This window comes from Vulpes vulpes, chromosome 8 (genome assembly GCF_048418805.1).
Source record: "Vulpes vulpes isolate BD-2025 chromosome 8, VulVul3, whole genome shotgun sequence".
In the NCBI taxonomy this organism is placed as follows: domain Eukaryota; kingdom Metazoa; phylum Chordata; class Mammalia; order Carnivora; family Canidae; genus Vulpes; species Vulpes vulpes.
The window spans coordinates 11,548,366-11,564,782 of NC_132787.1; the positions used below are offsets into that span (position 1 = coordinate 11,548,366).

Genomic DNA, 16,417 nt, shown 5'->3' on the forward strand with positions numbered 1-16,417 from the left:
AAGGTAGGCAGTGGTTGGGCTGGGATCAATGTGGTAATGATATATTGTGTTACGGTGATCTGCATTGATAAGGAATTGAAATTTTTTCCTGGCAATCAGTATTTCTCAAACTTGGTGGTAGACAAAGTGCTAATGGCATTGTAGGCTACCATTTTGTATATTATTTGCTAAGTTTCTTCTCCTGTAAACTTGACAGTTTCTGTATAATCAGTTTATCATGATATAGTTACACTCACTGAAGAATTATAAAATTTAGTGTTGATGTTCATTTTAATTAGTAAGCAGACCTTATATGCCCCCAGAAATCAATTTTGTCTATTAATAATGCTATATCATTGGTTGTCAAAAGGTGATAAAAATGAAGAAAAGTACTTTTGGGGTTCTGAGACTGCAGAATAGGAAAGAAATGGATTCCTATAAAAATATGACTTCTTTGTTTCCTTTGAGCATTAAGAAAATCCATTATTAAGGAATTAAATTTCACTATTTTTATCTAATCTTTTCTTTGATCTTTGTAAATGTATACCTTTAAATAGCTGAGTAATGGCTTTTAGCTGACTACACTTGATTTAAAAAAAATCTTTTAAAATGATTTCAAAAAATGAACTGATTATTTATTTGTTTTGAATCTGTACTAACTATAGCTACATCTTTCCATTTTTCAATTTAATGAAGTTAATCAGTCTTTTATGGTGCTCTTGGTTAGTGTTTTTATCTTCTTATCTATAATTCAACGGGAAGTGTAATTTTTAAAAGCAATGTATGCAGACAAGGGTATTTATGCAAGTTTCAGACAGAAGCTTAGTCATAGCCATCGAATGCAATGAACAATATGAATTATAAAGGATATGAACCATCTTTAAAATGTAAATGCATGGCTGTGTCTTCCAGCAAATCAAGTTTTACAGTCCATACATATTTGTTAAATATTAGTTGTTGAGTGAATACAAATATTAAGATTAAAAATTGCTAATGTAAAATGGAAACAAAACATTTTATTGCTCTATAAGGTATTTTCTGCTTCATGTATATCATTCTGAATTACATTTCTTGGTGGTTCTGTGTTAACTTTGATTTACTTCACATCCTGCTTATATTTGCATAACTGTCTCCGCAAGGGAGTCGCTCTGAGTGTTTCCCTCCTGTGCTACGGTGGTGTCCCCCACCTCCCCACCCTGCCCTTATCTGTTCCAAGCCCCCTAGTGGATGTCTGAAGCTACAGATAGTACTGAACCCTATATGTACTGTTTTTTTTCTATTCATACATATCTATGATAAAATTTAATTTATCAATTAGACACATAAGAGGTTAAGAACAATAATTAATAATGAAGTAGAATAGTTATAACAATATATTGTAATAAAAGTTCTGTGAATGTGGCCCCTCTCAAAATAGTTTATTGTCCTATACTCATCCTTCTTGTGACAATGTGAGATGATAAAATGCCTACGTAATGAGATGAAGTGAGATGAATGATGTAGGCATTGTAACATAGAGTTAGGCTACTGTTGACCTTGTCACAATATGTCAGGAGGAGGATCATCAGCTTCCAGACTGCAGTTGGCTGCAGGGAACTGAAACAATGGAAAGTGAAATAGTGGTTTTAGGGTATACTGTTGTACCTTCTTGTATGTAGTTAGCTCTCAGCATTTGTTGGATTGAACTGCCATTCTACCATATTTTTAAAACATGTTCAATTCTTTGAAAATGCCTCAGATTATCTAACTGGCCATTTTAACTAGCTCAGTACTTATTCTCTGCCTTTCAACTGACAGTCTTATATATAAAGCATGACCTTCTTAAAAGTTTGTGTACTGGGTACTGTGACAGTGAAGGAGTGATTAACTCCTTCCTTTTCCTGAGTCAGGAAAGGCATCTCAGAAGTGCTGACATTTGAACTGAGCTATAAGAATGAGTACCAAGCAGAAAAGGGAAAGTGAAGATGAGTCAGGCATTGCATGCAGTGTGGAAAGAGGCCTGCAGTCAGGTGAGGCCACATGTGGCTTCTGGGAAGGGCAATACTTAGATGCAAGTTATGTCCTGCACAGCTCTGCTGTAGATTATGTGAATGGCATTGCTTAGTAAGAAAAAGATGATAATTTAGTCTTCCCATTATTATCAGCCTCTCAACGACAATGGCGCAAGAATGTTTCTTGTACACATTGAGATATTACTTGACAGTCACTTGATAGAGGTGATAAACCTTGATAGAGTCTGCCTTTTTCAGCATGGCTGCCACTTTTAACCCCAAATACATTTTAAGTGTGTCTGTGTATAGTATTTAAAAAGTCTAGCTTTTAATAGTTTTCCCAGATACCTATGTACCAGTTAGTATTATTTTCATTACATTTTTCCTAGTTAAGCATCCTTTCTTTTTTTTTTAATCTTTTCTTTTTTAAGATTTTATTTATTCATGAGAGACAAGGAGAAAGAGAGGCAGAGACATAGGCAGAGGGAGAAGCAGGCCCCATGCAGGGAACCCAATGGGGGACTCGATCTCAGGACTCCAGGATCATGCCCTGAGCTGAAGGCAGGTGCTCAACCTCTGAGCCACCCAGGCGTCCCTAATCTTTTTTTTTTTTTTCCTTAAGATTTTATTTATTTAATAGAGCACAAGCAGGGAGAGGGAGAAGCAGTCTCCCTGCTGAGCAGGGAGCCCAATGGGGGGCTCCATCTCAGGACCCTGGGATCATGACCTGAGTCAAAGGCAGATGCTTAACTGACTGAGCTACCCAGGCACTCCTTTTTTTTTAAATCTTAACAATGTTTATCTTCAGTGTATCTGATTGAGTTTTAAAAGTCACCCCAAAGAGTGATGGTTTCAGCCAGTTAATGATCATAGTTTTCTTTCTAAAGAGAGACTGAGATTCAGCATCTCTTTATATCTTTACATTGGTAAAAGCCATGTTACAAATTATCATCTAAGTTCATCCTGTTCTCCAAAGATTGGCTATGGCTTTTCCCATAGACTCACTTACTTGTGATTCCAGTGGCACTTTCCTTTCCTCTCCCTCAGTGTCATGGTAGTGAACCTTGGGGAAACCCTCAAGTCATTTTGAGCCCTCTGAGATTTTAGGTTCTGCATTTCCTTCAGGAGCTTCCTTTTTCACTGACTCCAAACACATAAAATGTTCTATTTTTAAGCCCTATCTATCTTTCTAATTGAAAATATGTCTAATTGCAAATGCCAAATCAAAAAGTATAGCTGGTTGAAGATACTAAAATCACAAGCTATTTTGCAAAATATATTTTCTGGGATATTATATATTTCACAGTAAAAAAGGATTCTGGTCAAAATATATTTTGGAACTAATGGGCCAAACAACATTCAGCAACATGTGTTTTTCATTTTACTGTTTATAGCTTTTCATGTGCTGGTGTGAGTTCCCATGAAGAGTGCACGGTGTGTAGCAGCTCCCAAATGCATTTACCTGTGGGTCCACTTTGTGTAGTTAAGGCTCTTTGGGAAACCCTGAACTGTGCTGTCATTTTGTCTTCTTCCACTTTATGCCTCTCTCTCAGTTCTTTGTAGTCCAGCCTCAACACTTAACGGAGTGATTTTTGGCTTTCCTTAAGTGTCTCTCAGATACTTTCAGAGCTTTCGATCATCATCTCCTACCAGTCAGTGTCTCTGGGCCTTCTTTGCCCTTGCACATGCTTTTGCCTTGGCTTGGAATGCTGTTCCTCTATTAGCTCTTCTCAGAAAAACTTTCCCTAATGCCCCCTGTGATTTACTGTGACTTTCTCCCTCCTCTCATGTGAGATCATAATTCATTGAAAATATTTGTTGAGCTTATGTACTTTTTGTGAGACTAAATGAAAGTTGTCAATATTGAAGAAGTTGTTTGGAGTATAATTGAGTTTTTATATATATATCTTTGTCTTTTTTCTTTCTCTAGTGTTCTTTTAAAGATGACAACATCCGTTCCTTATTAAAACCTTTAGAACTGGAACTACAAAAGACAGTCCATACTTACTGTGGAAAAATTTACAAAATATTTATCAAACAGCTAACAAAAAGCATACAAGATCGTTATGATAGACCACCAAAGGAAAGGTGATCCTCGGTGACCATTACATCAAATGAATTAAAACAACAAAATGTCAGAGGACATGTGTGAAGGAATAGTCTTGGATGAAGTGTTCAGGAAGGAATTATTTATGTTGAGAATAATTGTTTTTCCTGAAGAAGTTAAATGAGCATATATTTATATAATGAAGAATAAGTTAACGTCTTGGACCCCAACAAGAAGACGTTTTTGATCTCTGATGTTTTGTAATGTTATTTGCTGTCAGTCCAGTATTGGTGAAAATATTATTGAATGATTTGTACCCTACAGACTTTGGTTCACTCTTCTGCAGTAAGTAGGAACAGTAGGGGTGTATGGACAGAAAATGTACCTCATACACAGTGAAAACACTCAAACTGTGAGTATAGCAATAATTTTATGTCAGCACTAACCTCACTTTAAATGTGTGACAAAAAGTTTACAGGAGCAGAACAGGTTCTGTTTCTAAAGCAATGTGATGTAACCGATGTAACTATTGACAATCGATGTGTGCCTTTATACATTTCATCTCTGTTTTAAAATATTCCTGTGACAATCATGTTTAAAATTAGATTATAAGTAAGCTGCACATTTAAAATTGAGCTGTATAAGAAAGTGGGAAAACCATAAAAATGTTGAAGTTTTAGTCTGTGTGTGTTTGTGAAATGTAGTATTTTCGTTTGTATGTGCTAACCTGTCTTGCCAAAACTCAGATCTGAGATTGTTAAACAGATATTTTTGGAAATTTTCATCACTTTAAGTGAAAATTTTCAGCTTTACTGGGCATTCTGGAAGCAAAAAATAGGCTGATCATAAAGTGAGAACCTAACTAGAATACTTAGATGATTGTGGAAAATGTGATGGACCAAAAGGCATAAGCTATAAACTTCCTGTGAACAGTAATTTTAGTTACAATGAAGCAGAAAAAAGTGGTCCATTTAAACTTTTTTCTTCTACCTCAGAATGGCTTTGCAAGATACCTTTGAAGAAGTAAAATGTAGAGAGCCTTACTTTAAGTCAGATAACTTTCATGGATGATTTGGGTTAAGAAGATTGTTTTATCTGGGTATAGAAAAAGTAGTTTCGATTGGGTTAATGTGCATATCTTCCTTTTTTGAACATCACTTAAGACATTTTTTTAAAATCTTGAAGATAAGAAAAATATTACTTAGTGTTCTTGACTGCTCTCTAACTGTAGATTCTGAGGACTTAGCATGCACTGTGCTGTGGCATATATATCTCATTTTACTAAGTGCTGTATGGGTTATTCTTCTTTTTCCTTTTTGATATTTTAATGCTTAAATAGAGAAGGAAAAATCATGAAGGGGAAAAAAAAAACACTTCTATGAAAATAGTGGTGATCGGCTTTATATATAAAGGTAGAGTACCCTCTGTGGAGGCATGGCATATGCAGAAAGACATGGCCAGTACAGCTGTCCCCTATCTTTTGCAGTTCAGTCAGGGCAAATTGAGAGAGAAATGTGTAAAAAAGGCAAATTAGAAGTTGATAACCAGCCCAGCACTCTTCGAACAGATGCGTTTAGAGAACACAATCTGTATGTTCTTGGCAGAATGCCATAGTGAATATAAGAACTTGTGAACTGTGCTGAAATTGAGTTTACTGAGTAGAAAATGAGAATCCTAGAATTTTGAAGTTTGGAGGGTATATATAATATCATTTCTAATGGTCCCCAAAAGAGAACTTTGCCTGTCTATATTAGACTCTTGTGGGGAGCTTGTTGAGCATGGATCTCTGGGCTTTACCTTAGACTTCTTGTGCACTGTGTCTAGGATAGGGTCTGAAAACGTTTTTTTTTTTTTTTTAATGAAGAGATTTGAAAACTACACCAAAGTAGAACAGTACATTGGTACTCATCACCCATATCAGACACTTAAGTATCTTACCATATTTGTATCATCTATTCTTTTTTCCTTTGCTGAAGTATTTTAAAGAAAATGCCAAAAAGCCTGTTATTTCACCACTATGAGTACTTTGGTAACTACAATGACATCATGCCTCCTTTGACTTCATTTATTATCCATTGCTAAGCAAATTTCCTTCATTGTCTCCAGTGTTAGAATTAGGGTGCAAAAAAAAGTCATCTTATGATTCTATTTTTAATAAGCATCTCAGATGATTTTGATATCAGCTGGTTTGGGAACGACTAGGAATCATTTTGCCAACTTGAAGGTTGAAGTTAGGATAACATAATTCTTGGCACAGTTGGTAGATTATAAATGTGATTCTGAAATATTAGAGGAATTGGAGTTATTGGTAAGATATGAATTTATATTATTAGTAAGTTTCTTAGGTTTAATTTTCTCAGTGAACAGAGAATCGCAGCCCCAGGGGCTCTACTAGAATGGATTGGGGCTATGTAGAGTATGGTCATGATTTACTCCAACTGGACTTTATATTCTGGTCTCATGTTGTCAGACATTCCACATTATGGATCAGTTAGAAGGTTCTTCATCTGGTTTATTCAGACCTGACCTAATTAGGCATTTTACCATAAATTGGGATATGGTGAAAACTTTCTACTTCAGGACTGTACTTACCTAAGATTTAGGATATCATAGAAAATCTGTAACAGTAGAAAATGAGTTTTCTGAATTTATCTTTAGATAAGGTAACTTTGTCTTTGAGAATTCTTTAATAAGAGATGCAATTCTCAGCATTAATGAGGATTAAGTTATAGAACAACTTAGAGAACATATTATATTTCTTTTCATAAAACAGTATATCTATGCAGTTCGTATAAATTACATTATATATTCTTTGAGTCCTTGTGTTAGAACAATTCTGACCTCAGAACTATCTCTGGGCTACAGTATTACCAAAGTGGAATGACTTTAAAATATAGTCAAATTTCATTTATATGAAGTAGCCATCTTAAAAGAATTTGGAAACCTTTAGAAAATATATTATGATTTACATTTTAAACCAATACATAACTACCCCCCCCCCCCCCCCCCCCCCCCCGTGAAGAATAGTTCTTAATGTATAAGGTTAACCCAGTTATCTTTTGGATACTTTAGAAACTGAAAGAACATTATCACTTAGTCATTACTTTTTCATCTTCCTCCTGTCACATGTTACTGGTATAATGGCAAGGAAACCAGGCTGTGTATTATATTTGGATTCTTCTCTTGGTTTGGGGCCTCAGGCATATCCTTTCACCTTCTCTGTGCCTTAGGTAAACAATATGCTCTTCCAACCTCATGAGTCTCAGAAGTCATAAGTCAGGACATTTTTGTGATTCAACAGAGTGAATGGATTTGAGTGCATTCTGCATGGCTAATACATGCCACATGAGCCACTAGTGTTGAAGTTCTGTTTTGCCATGTTGCCTTCTATACAGATTATTCTGTTTCCTTAGTAAGGTGAATGTTTTCTGACATGTATTATATCTCCGGTAAGAATTTGTTTATATTATGTAAGGAGGAGTTTTTAAAGAAGAGAAAGCAGAGAAGAAAGGAGTGATTATAAATGAATGATCAAAAATAAAAGGAAGGAAAAAAGAGCAAGTGAGAAAAGTGGGGAAAGAGAAGGGAATAAAAGTGAGAATGGCAAAAGGCAGAGTAAGAGAAAAGATGGAATGAGAGTGGGAAAATCGAGAAGTGGAGGTGGAGAGAAATGCAGTGGAAACTGTCACTTTTTGAGTTGTAGCCCCCCACCCTGTGCCACTGTCTGCCTGCCCTCTGTTTTCAGTTGGCAAGGCCCTCTGGGCTCAGGAAGGGTAGTGGCTTTTATGGAGGCAGGCAGCATAGTTTGATTTGTCAATTAATACTGTTCTGGTCATTCTACTCACTGATCTAAATTTAGTGATAATGATTCAACATTGTATTTCTTTACTGGATCCCAAGTTTGTAAGCTAAGACCTACGGAAACATGATAACAAATAACCCTCCTTTGTAATGTCCTTTTGGTCATGCCAGTTGTTGGATTATGCAAGACTGACCATATGGATTCACAGGGGAGGCCGAGGTGGAGGGCTTGGTTAGGCCTGAAGGGGTTCCCGGAATCTATTACAGAAGTTTTCCAGATGATACTGATAGGAAGCCAGATTTGGGAATCACTGCCTTGAATAGCAGCCTACACAATAAATCACATCTATTGATTCCCCAGTAGGCATGCTTTCAGTAGAACTGTTATTTATAAATAGATTCAAGAGAATAGGAGACAGGAGAAACACATTGACGAGAAAAGCCTGGAAAGAAACTATTCCGTGTCTTTCAGAAGTTTGTATTGTAAGTAATAAACACCTTAGTAATCAGAACATCTTTGAAGTGTTTTAGAAAGATCATGGATTTGTGTTGTTGTTTTAAAAGACTTTTTTGGTTCCTTAGAGTAAATAGAGAAGGATAGTAGTGGTGCAATATGTCAGGTATGGGGCCAGTTATCCATTTATTAAATGTACTTTTAAGTGTCTTAAAACAAGTTGCCTTATTGCATTTTAATATTTAATAAAAGTAGATTTAATAATGATTTGTACTGTAACAGTTATCCTTTTTTACATTGCCAAAGCAACCCTTTTTTTGCCTCTTAAAGTCTGGCTAAGTTGTTCTGATGTTTGTTCTTTCCTAATTCACTGAACATGAAACCAGATTTCTAAAACCAAGTTATATAAACTTAAGTCTAAGAGGTGGCACAGGATTTTTTTTTTTAAACCAGAAGTGAATATGTTAATTCAAATATCTAGAAATTACAGAACCATGAGAAGAATGTGGAATAGCATGTTAGACTAGTCACAATTTAAAATTGATTAAAATAAATGTCAAATTTACTTTTAAATGGAAAACAATGTATTGTTACCTCATCTCTACCAATAATTCCAAATGTCTCCTGGGATTATTCCTTTAGAATTTTCTATAAACTCAGTATTCAGACAAAAGAGTGCCTTTGCAAAAATAGGGGGAAAAAAAAGAAATGAAAATTTCTCTTACTACCAATACTGTGAATGCTATTTGGAAGGTCTATGGTCAGATATTTTAGTATCAAACTGAAGAACTGATATGGAGGGACGCCTGGGTGGCTCAGCGGTTGAGCATCCGCCTTCGGCTCAGGTCATGTTCCTGGGGTCCTGGGATCGAGTTCCACGTTGGGCTCGCCGCAGGGAGCCTACTTCTCCCTCTGCCTGCATCTCTGCCTCACTCTATCTCTGTGTCTCTCATGGATAAATAAAGAAATTCTTAAAAAAAAAAAAAAGAATGGATGTGGAGCCTTTGCTTATGTTTGGTTAATATATACAATCTGAATTTGTAAGCATATTCACACACATAATACCATAGCAACTCCTTTAAAACATGAAGAGAACACAAGAGTGTTATATTCCATTTAAAAAGTAAATTGACTTTGACTATGATAGTAAATAGCTGTTTTCAACTTTGTGTAAAATCTCTTCAGGGAATATTGGAATGTCGTGCAAAAATAATTCAGGGCTTGTTGTATACCTATAGAATATGTCATCCTTTCAAGACTTAGCAGAACCCACATTCATAATATGCATTGTCATCAGTGTCTGAGAGCTGGACCAAATGGTTTTTGATGGATGTTATACCAGAAGATCTGTGAAGGAGATGGTGGTTTGCACCTGTTCCTGAAATCAGAAACTGGAAAAGGTTGCAGGTGTTTCCATTTTTCACAGGCATTCTGCATAAAGATATTAATATTTTGAGTAGTTAATGGTTTGAAAGCTGCAGGAAATCCTATTGGTGTACTGTGATATGTAGAAATTACTTCCTATAAACTGCCTTTTACCTTAAAATGTTATGATTTTAGGATAATTTGGATATCTTCCTCCAAGTATTTTGTGTATCTTAAAATTTATTAAAGGGGAATAAGATTATAGACTTGGATGTAATCTGAGAATAACAGAAAGTTGCTTTGTTCTGTATTGGGGGAGTTCATTTTTTCTTGAGAACCTGTATTCCTGTTGCTAAATAAACATGTACTCCATAAATATTTAATTTCTTCAAGTTGTGTGTCTGAATTATTCTAGCAATCAGAAACAATTTTAGAATCTTTAGGATTGGGATGCTTGATAACCAGGAGCCTGGGCAGTGGGCAGTTTCTGGAGTTGGGTATTTCTGCAGCTGAACAATGTCGTCAGGAACCTGGGTCCTATTTTTCCATTACCGTTCTCTCCATATGAGCTCGGTCTTACCACATGGCCACAAAGTGACGGCTAACATCCGGATTGCAATGACAACCAGAGGTAGAAATATATGTCTTTTCTGTAAGTGGAAGGTTCTACTTGCTCTCATTGCCATAATAATATCTGTGCCTAAAACAGTCACTTTGCAAAGGTGATAAAACTAACAGTTGCTCAGACCATGAAGATTTGCTCAAATTTAAAGATGGCTTTCCCTTGAAGAATGGCTGCTCGGAGGAAAGGGAACACATCAGGTTATGTTAGAAGGTGGTGGGGTAGAATTTTCCTTGTCAATACATTAGATCCACCTCATTTTTTATAACTACATATTTCATAGTAATGTACTTAAGAGATGTTAGCACACAGACTTCTGAAATATAAATGCATAAGTAATGAGTTTTAACTTCACAGTATATAACCCCTTTGCCCATTTTGCTAGTTAAGTGTAATTTAATTTGCTCTAAGGGGCATTAAATTGTGGACAAAAAACCTGGTATACCTCAGGCATCAAAGTAAATGGCAAATTGTTAAAGTTTTTAATAGGATCTTTGAATTTTATTTAGATTATGAAATTATCAAGATAGCTTCTATGTCATTTTACAGACAAAATGTAGTCTTGAAAAACAAGCTATTTTCTTTCATCCAGCCTCATCTTCTATTTCACCCATCCCGCCCCCACACATCCCTTGGGTAACCATCAGTTTGTTCTCTATAGTTAATATTCTGTTGCTTGGGTTGTCTCTTTTTTTTCCTTTGCTCACTTGTTTTGTGTCTTAAATTCTACATATGAGTGAGATCATATGGTATTTGCCTATCCTGACTGACTTATTTCGCTCAGCATCATACTTTCTAGTTCTATCCATGTTGTTGCAAAATATATTTTTTTGATTAAAAGATGATCATTTTTGTATAGTTAATACTAGTAAAATAATACTTTTGTGAGACTGATCTGTCTGAATATTGTTGCTTTAGGGTTACTCTACCTTTACATTATTTTTTTAGAAAATATTTTGAGTAGTTAAGTTTATTTTTTCTTAATTTTAAAAAAAGATTTTATTTATTCATGAGAGACAGAGAAGCAGAGACACAGGCAGAGGGAGAAGCGAGCTCCTCTTAAGGGGCCAGATGCAGGACTTGATCTCCAGACCCAGGATCATGACCTGACCTGAAGGCAGATGCTCAACTTCTGAGCCACCCAGGCGTCCCATTTTTTTCTTAATTTTTTAAAAAAGATTTTATTTATTCATGAGAGACACAGAGAGGCAGGGACATCGGCAGAGGGAGAAGCAGACTCTGCGTGGAGCCCAATGCGAGAATTGATCCTGGAACCCAGGATCACAACCTGAGCCAAAGTCAGACAGATACTCAACCACTGAGCCACCCAGGTGCCCCGAGTAGTTTTAAGAAATTTATCTGTGAAAATTAGCAAAAACTGACTTGTGCTTTGCCTGTACTTTAGCACTTAAAATCTATTAATAGGGTCACTTAACTGGTAACAAATTTTTTAATCTTTTAGAACAGTGTGAACAAATATAATGCAATCACATAATTTTAAGATTTCTTAGTAGTCACACAACAGTAAAAAGCACTTGAAAATAATTTAAATGAATTTTTTAAGATGTTAAGTAATGTCTACACCCAATGTTGGCCTCAAACTCACAACCTTGAGATACAGAGTTGCATGCTCTACTGACTAAGCCAGCCATTTAATAATATGTTTTACTTTATCCAATATATCCTAAGTATTATCATCTGGACATGTAGTCAATATGAAAATGTTGGTGAAATAACACATTATTTTTCCTACTAAGTAGCATGTATTTTTCACATACAGCACATCTCCACTTGAACTTGTTACATCTCAAGTCTTGGATGGCCACTAGCGGCTAGTGTTGGATAGTGCAATTCCAGAACAAACTGAAGGCAAAAACCAGTTCTGTTATTACTATAGTGTCTCTGTCTCCTAGTACAGTGATTGATATGGTAGACACTCAAATTTGGTGAATGAATTTTAATTGAGAGCTGTTTTATAAAATTGTGTTTTGGTGTTCTGTACATTTGGAAGAGTTTGAACTGTGTCCATTTTATTTATAAAGACACTAAATAAAATTCTATTCTAAAAGAAGATATGCTCTCATTGATAGTGGAAGAAAATCAAACCAGAAGTTCATTTTTTTTTTAGAAGTTCATTTTTTTAAGGTAATGCAAGGGTTTTTTTTTTTTTTTTTTTTGTAATTTGTTTTGTTCTTAAATGAGAGGAAAACTGCTGGCAAGATTATAGTGAATCTACTACACAGAACTACAGATGATAGTATAAGTTTATATGATTCACATACCCTCTTAGTTCACTTTTGGCATCATTGATGAATTATGCACAAACATTTATCTAAAATATGTAATAAACCTGAGTCTGCTCCCATAGGTTCTGGCTTCTCCAGGTTTTTGTTTTTAAAGATTTTATTTTTTGAGAGAGAGGGAGCGTGAGAGAGAGCACCAGCAGGGGAAGAGGGAGAAGCAGGCTCCCCACTGAGCAGGGAGCCCAACGTGGGGCTTGATCCCAGGACCCCGGGATCATGACCTGAGCCCAAGACAGACGCTTAACCATTTGAGCCACCCAGGTGCCCCTGGCTTCTCCATGGTACTACAGCTTCCATCTAAAGCCAGGTCCTTCATTTTGCACTAGATCCCATACCCTCTTGTGTAACTCAAGGACATTATTCCTACAGTTCTCTCTCTACAATTTTTTCTCACTGGTTTATTTCCAGCAAAATTCCTTGAAAGAGCTGTCTATATTCTGTTCCCAATGACTCTCTTGTCAAAATTACCAGTGACTTGTATGTTTTTAAGTCCAGCCACCAATTGCTAATCATCATCTTATTTGACCTATCCGCAGCATTTGACAGACTTTGAAGAACCATTTTCACTGAAACATTTTCTTCAGTTGGTCTCTGTTTCATCATATCCTGTTTTCCTCTTTCCTCATTCAACAATTCTTTTCAGTTTCCTTCTATCATTTCATTTTCTTCCCACTCTCTTAATATATCTAAAATATATCAGACCTTCCCAGTGATCTCATTCAGTTGATTTCTTTAAAAACATTGATTAAAAACGTCGATTATCTCCCCAATGTATAGACTCTCAGCCACTTGAGCCATCCAGGTGCACCCTTGATTTTTCTCTTAAACCTGCCATATTTAGAATCTTCTTTACTTAGATGATGATAATCCTATCCTTCCAGTTGCTCAGGCTAAAATCTTAGAGCCATTACTTACTTCTCTCAAGTTCATCCATAGGCCATAAGCCGTTAAAAATACTATTGTATCAACCTTCATATTAAATCCAGAATCCAACCACTACTTACTATCTCACTTTCTACTTCATGTGGGCCATCATTTTCAATTGTTTAAATTAGCGTAAGAGATGCTTAAATGGAGACCCTGAACCCAACAATGTCCAGCTACAGTTTATTTTCAACATAGCGGCTAGATTGTACATTTTAAAAGGTGAAATCATCCCATGTCCTATCTCTGCTCAACCCTCAGTGATCCACCAGGCCCTCAGTAAAAGCCAAAGTCCTTAAATGTCTACAAGACCCTACGGGTTGTGCCAGTAACCTGTCCTCTCTTGTTACTTCTCTACTTTCTTTTAATAATACTCATTCCTTGCTCATTCTTCTTTAGCCACACTGGCATACCTGGCACACTCTTGACTAGGAGATTTTGCACTGTATTTTCCTTTCTCTACAAATCTCCCAAACGTTTCCCTGGACACCTCCCTCATCTCCTTCTAGTCTTTGGTTAAATGTCAATTCCCAACAAAGCCTACTAGATGAATAAGAGATGGCTGCAAATTTTCCGACACTCCTGTTGAGGAGAAAGTCTATTTCCCAACCTATAGAATTAAGGATGGTCTATAAGTGCTTAGACCAGTAAAGTATGGCAGGCTTAGCTTTGGGGGGTGACAACTTCTTGGACTCTTAGAATCCTGAGTCTCCTTATAAGAAGTTGACTTCCCTGGTACAAACCCTCTGGAGACATGCTGAGACTCCATGGGGAAGGAAAGGCTCCCAGCTGAGACTGAGCTTCCAAACATCCCCGCCAAGTCCTGGCATGTGACTGATGTCATCTTAAACTCCCTTGGACCAGTGAAGCCATATTAGATTCTTCAGCCCAATCCTGGCAACATTTGAAAACCAGTGAGTCACTCCAGTTGACACCCGGTAGAACAGAAACCCTGCCCAAATTTCTGATCCACAAAATCATGTGATATAAAATGATTGTCACTTAAAGCCACTAAAATTTTGGGATAGTTTGTCATACAATGATAGACAACCAGAACACCTACACTGACTATCTACCTATGTAAAGTTGCAATTTGTACCTGTCTCTACCTTTGTACTTTGAATTCTCTTTACTTTGCTCTACTCTTTTCCTCCATAGTGCGTATCACCTTCTAACATGTAATATATTTCCTATGCTTATTATTATATTATCATTATTATTATTATTATTATCATTCTTTGTCAACAATCTCTCCCCCTATTCACCAGAATATAAACAGGGATTTTTTTTTGTTTTACTCATTGATACAGCCCTGGGATGCAGAAGTGTGCTCAATAAATTCTTGTTGAAGTAACCCATGTTTAATAAGGAGTAACCCATGTTTTATCACAGTATCATAGGGTCTCAACAGAGCTGTCCAGGAATGAGCATGATATTTTACAAACGGCATGATAACTATGTGGTCATTCTACAGAATTAAAAAACATCCAGCCTAAAGAAACTATATCCCAAGGAACAAATTTCAATCAAGCGCTTTATAATATGGAGCAACTTATTAAGATCATGGATTCACTAAGATACATCTCCAAAATGAAATGATAAGACAATTGAATGAGATTTAAAAAGAGGCCTAACTGAGGGAACCTGGGTGGCTCAGTCAGTTAAGCCTCTGCCTCTTGATTTTGGTTCAGGTCATAATCTCAGGGTTGTGAGATTAAGCCCCGTGTCAACCCCTGTATCAGGATCCATGCTGGATGTGAAGCCCATTTAATATTCTCTCCTTCTCCCTCTCTACACCTATCCCTCTCCCTTTCTCTTAAAATTAAGAAAATGGCAGGGGTGGGGAGCTTATAAACAAGTTGGGGATCAAAAAGATGCCATTGAAAATCTGATAATACGTAAGAAAGGAACGGAAGACAGTTGAGAATTAACTTGCTGACATAAAGGAAAGTTTTAGCACAGTGAGTCAAATGTCACTGAAAAAAAAATCATCACCATTAGAAAAATGCCAATAGCACCACAGACTAGAAATCGTACATGAACACATGGAATAGAAAACAAGAAAGTATTTAAAGATACAAGAAAATTTCCTTGGAATGAAAACTATAGTAAAATAATTAGCAGATTGAAAGAGTACATCTTATTCCAGAAAATTTTGTTTCCGAATACTAACAACTAGATATGTTCTGGTTGTTAAATTTCAAAAATAAAGGCAAAGTTCTTCATATGTTAGGAAGAGCAGATCATGCTCACAGGGGATTTAAAAAAAGCTATTTTTAGACTTTTGTACAGCAACATTCAATAGCCTGAGAAAATGTCTACAAGTGAATGAAAAAAAGTGACCCAAACATTTTATAACCAGGCAAGGTCTCATTCAAATATAAAGGCAAACATGTATGAACTCGAAAAATTGTAAACCCTTGAGTTCTTGAAAAATCTACTTATAAATGAAAGCAGTCAATGAATCAACATAAAGACCGCAGCACCGGAGACACCATGATTAAAAGAATTTATGATGAAAAGTGAATCCATTCAACATGAAACTAATTGGAAATAGTGGGGATATTACAATTACATACCAGAATCCAATGTAATACACTTTGACAATAATAATGTAATCCACAAAAATTGGGAGGTGGAAACCAAGGGGGTTGGAGGAAGTGTTAGCAGCCTTTACTAATAAGAAATTTAAAAGTATCACAATAGCAATCCCATTTTAAATTACTTAAAGTTTTAGTCACAAAGTTAATCCTAATCCTTCATGCAAGGTGTGCTTTAAATTTTTGTCCATTTGTAGTCTTTCATTCATTCCTTCATAATATGTATAGTATAACCCTATTTTATAAAAAGTATTTCTACCTATCCTTCTACCTTTAAGTATGTAGAGAAAAATCTGTGAAATGATGTTCATCTGATGTTAATCTTAATTAT

General features: G+C 36.0%; 1 protein-coding gene across 2 annotated transcripts in view; it reads left to right on the top strand.

Moving 5' to 3' along the window:
• GXYLT1 (glucoside xylosyltransferase 1) overlaps window positions 1-10,024 on the top strand; it is a 54,886-nt gene extending 44,862 nt beyond the window's left edge. For both annotated transcript variants that reach the window (XM_072765559.1, XM_072765560.1), the window contains one exon: window positions 3,901-10,024. In XM_072765559.1, the coding sequence (XP_072621660.1) occupies window positions 3,901-4,062 (162 nt within the window). In that variant the 3' untranslated portion in view covers window positions 4,063-10,024. The remainder of the gene's footprint in view (window positions 1-3,900) is intronic.
• The last annotated feature ends 6,393 nt before the right edge of the window (window positions 10,025-16,417 follow it).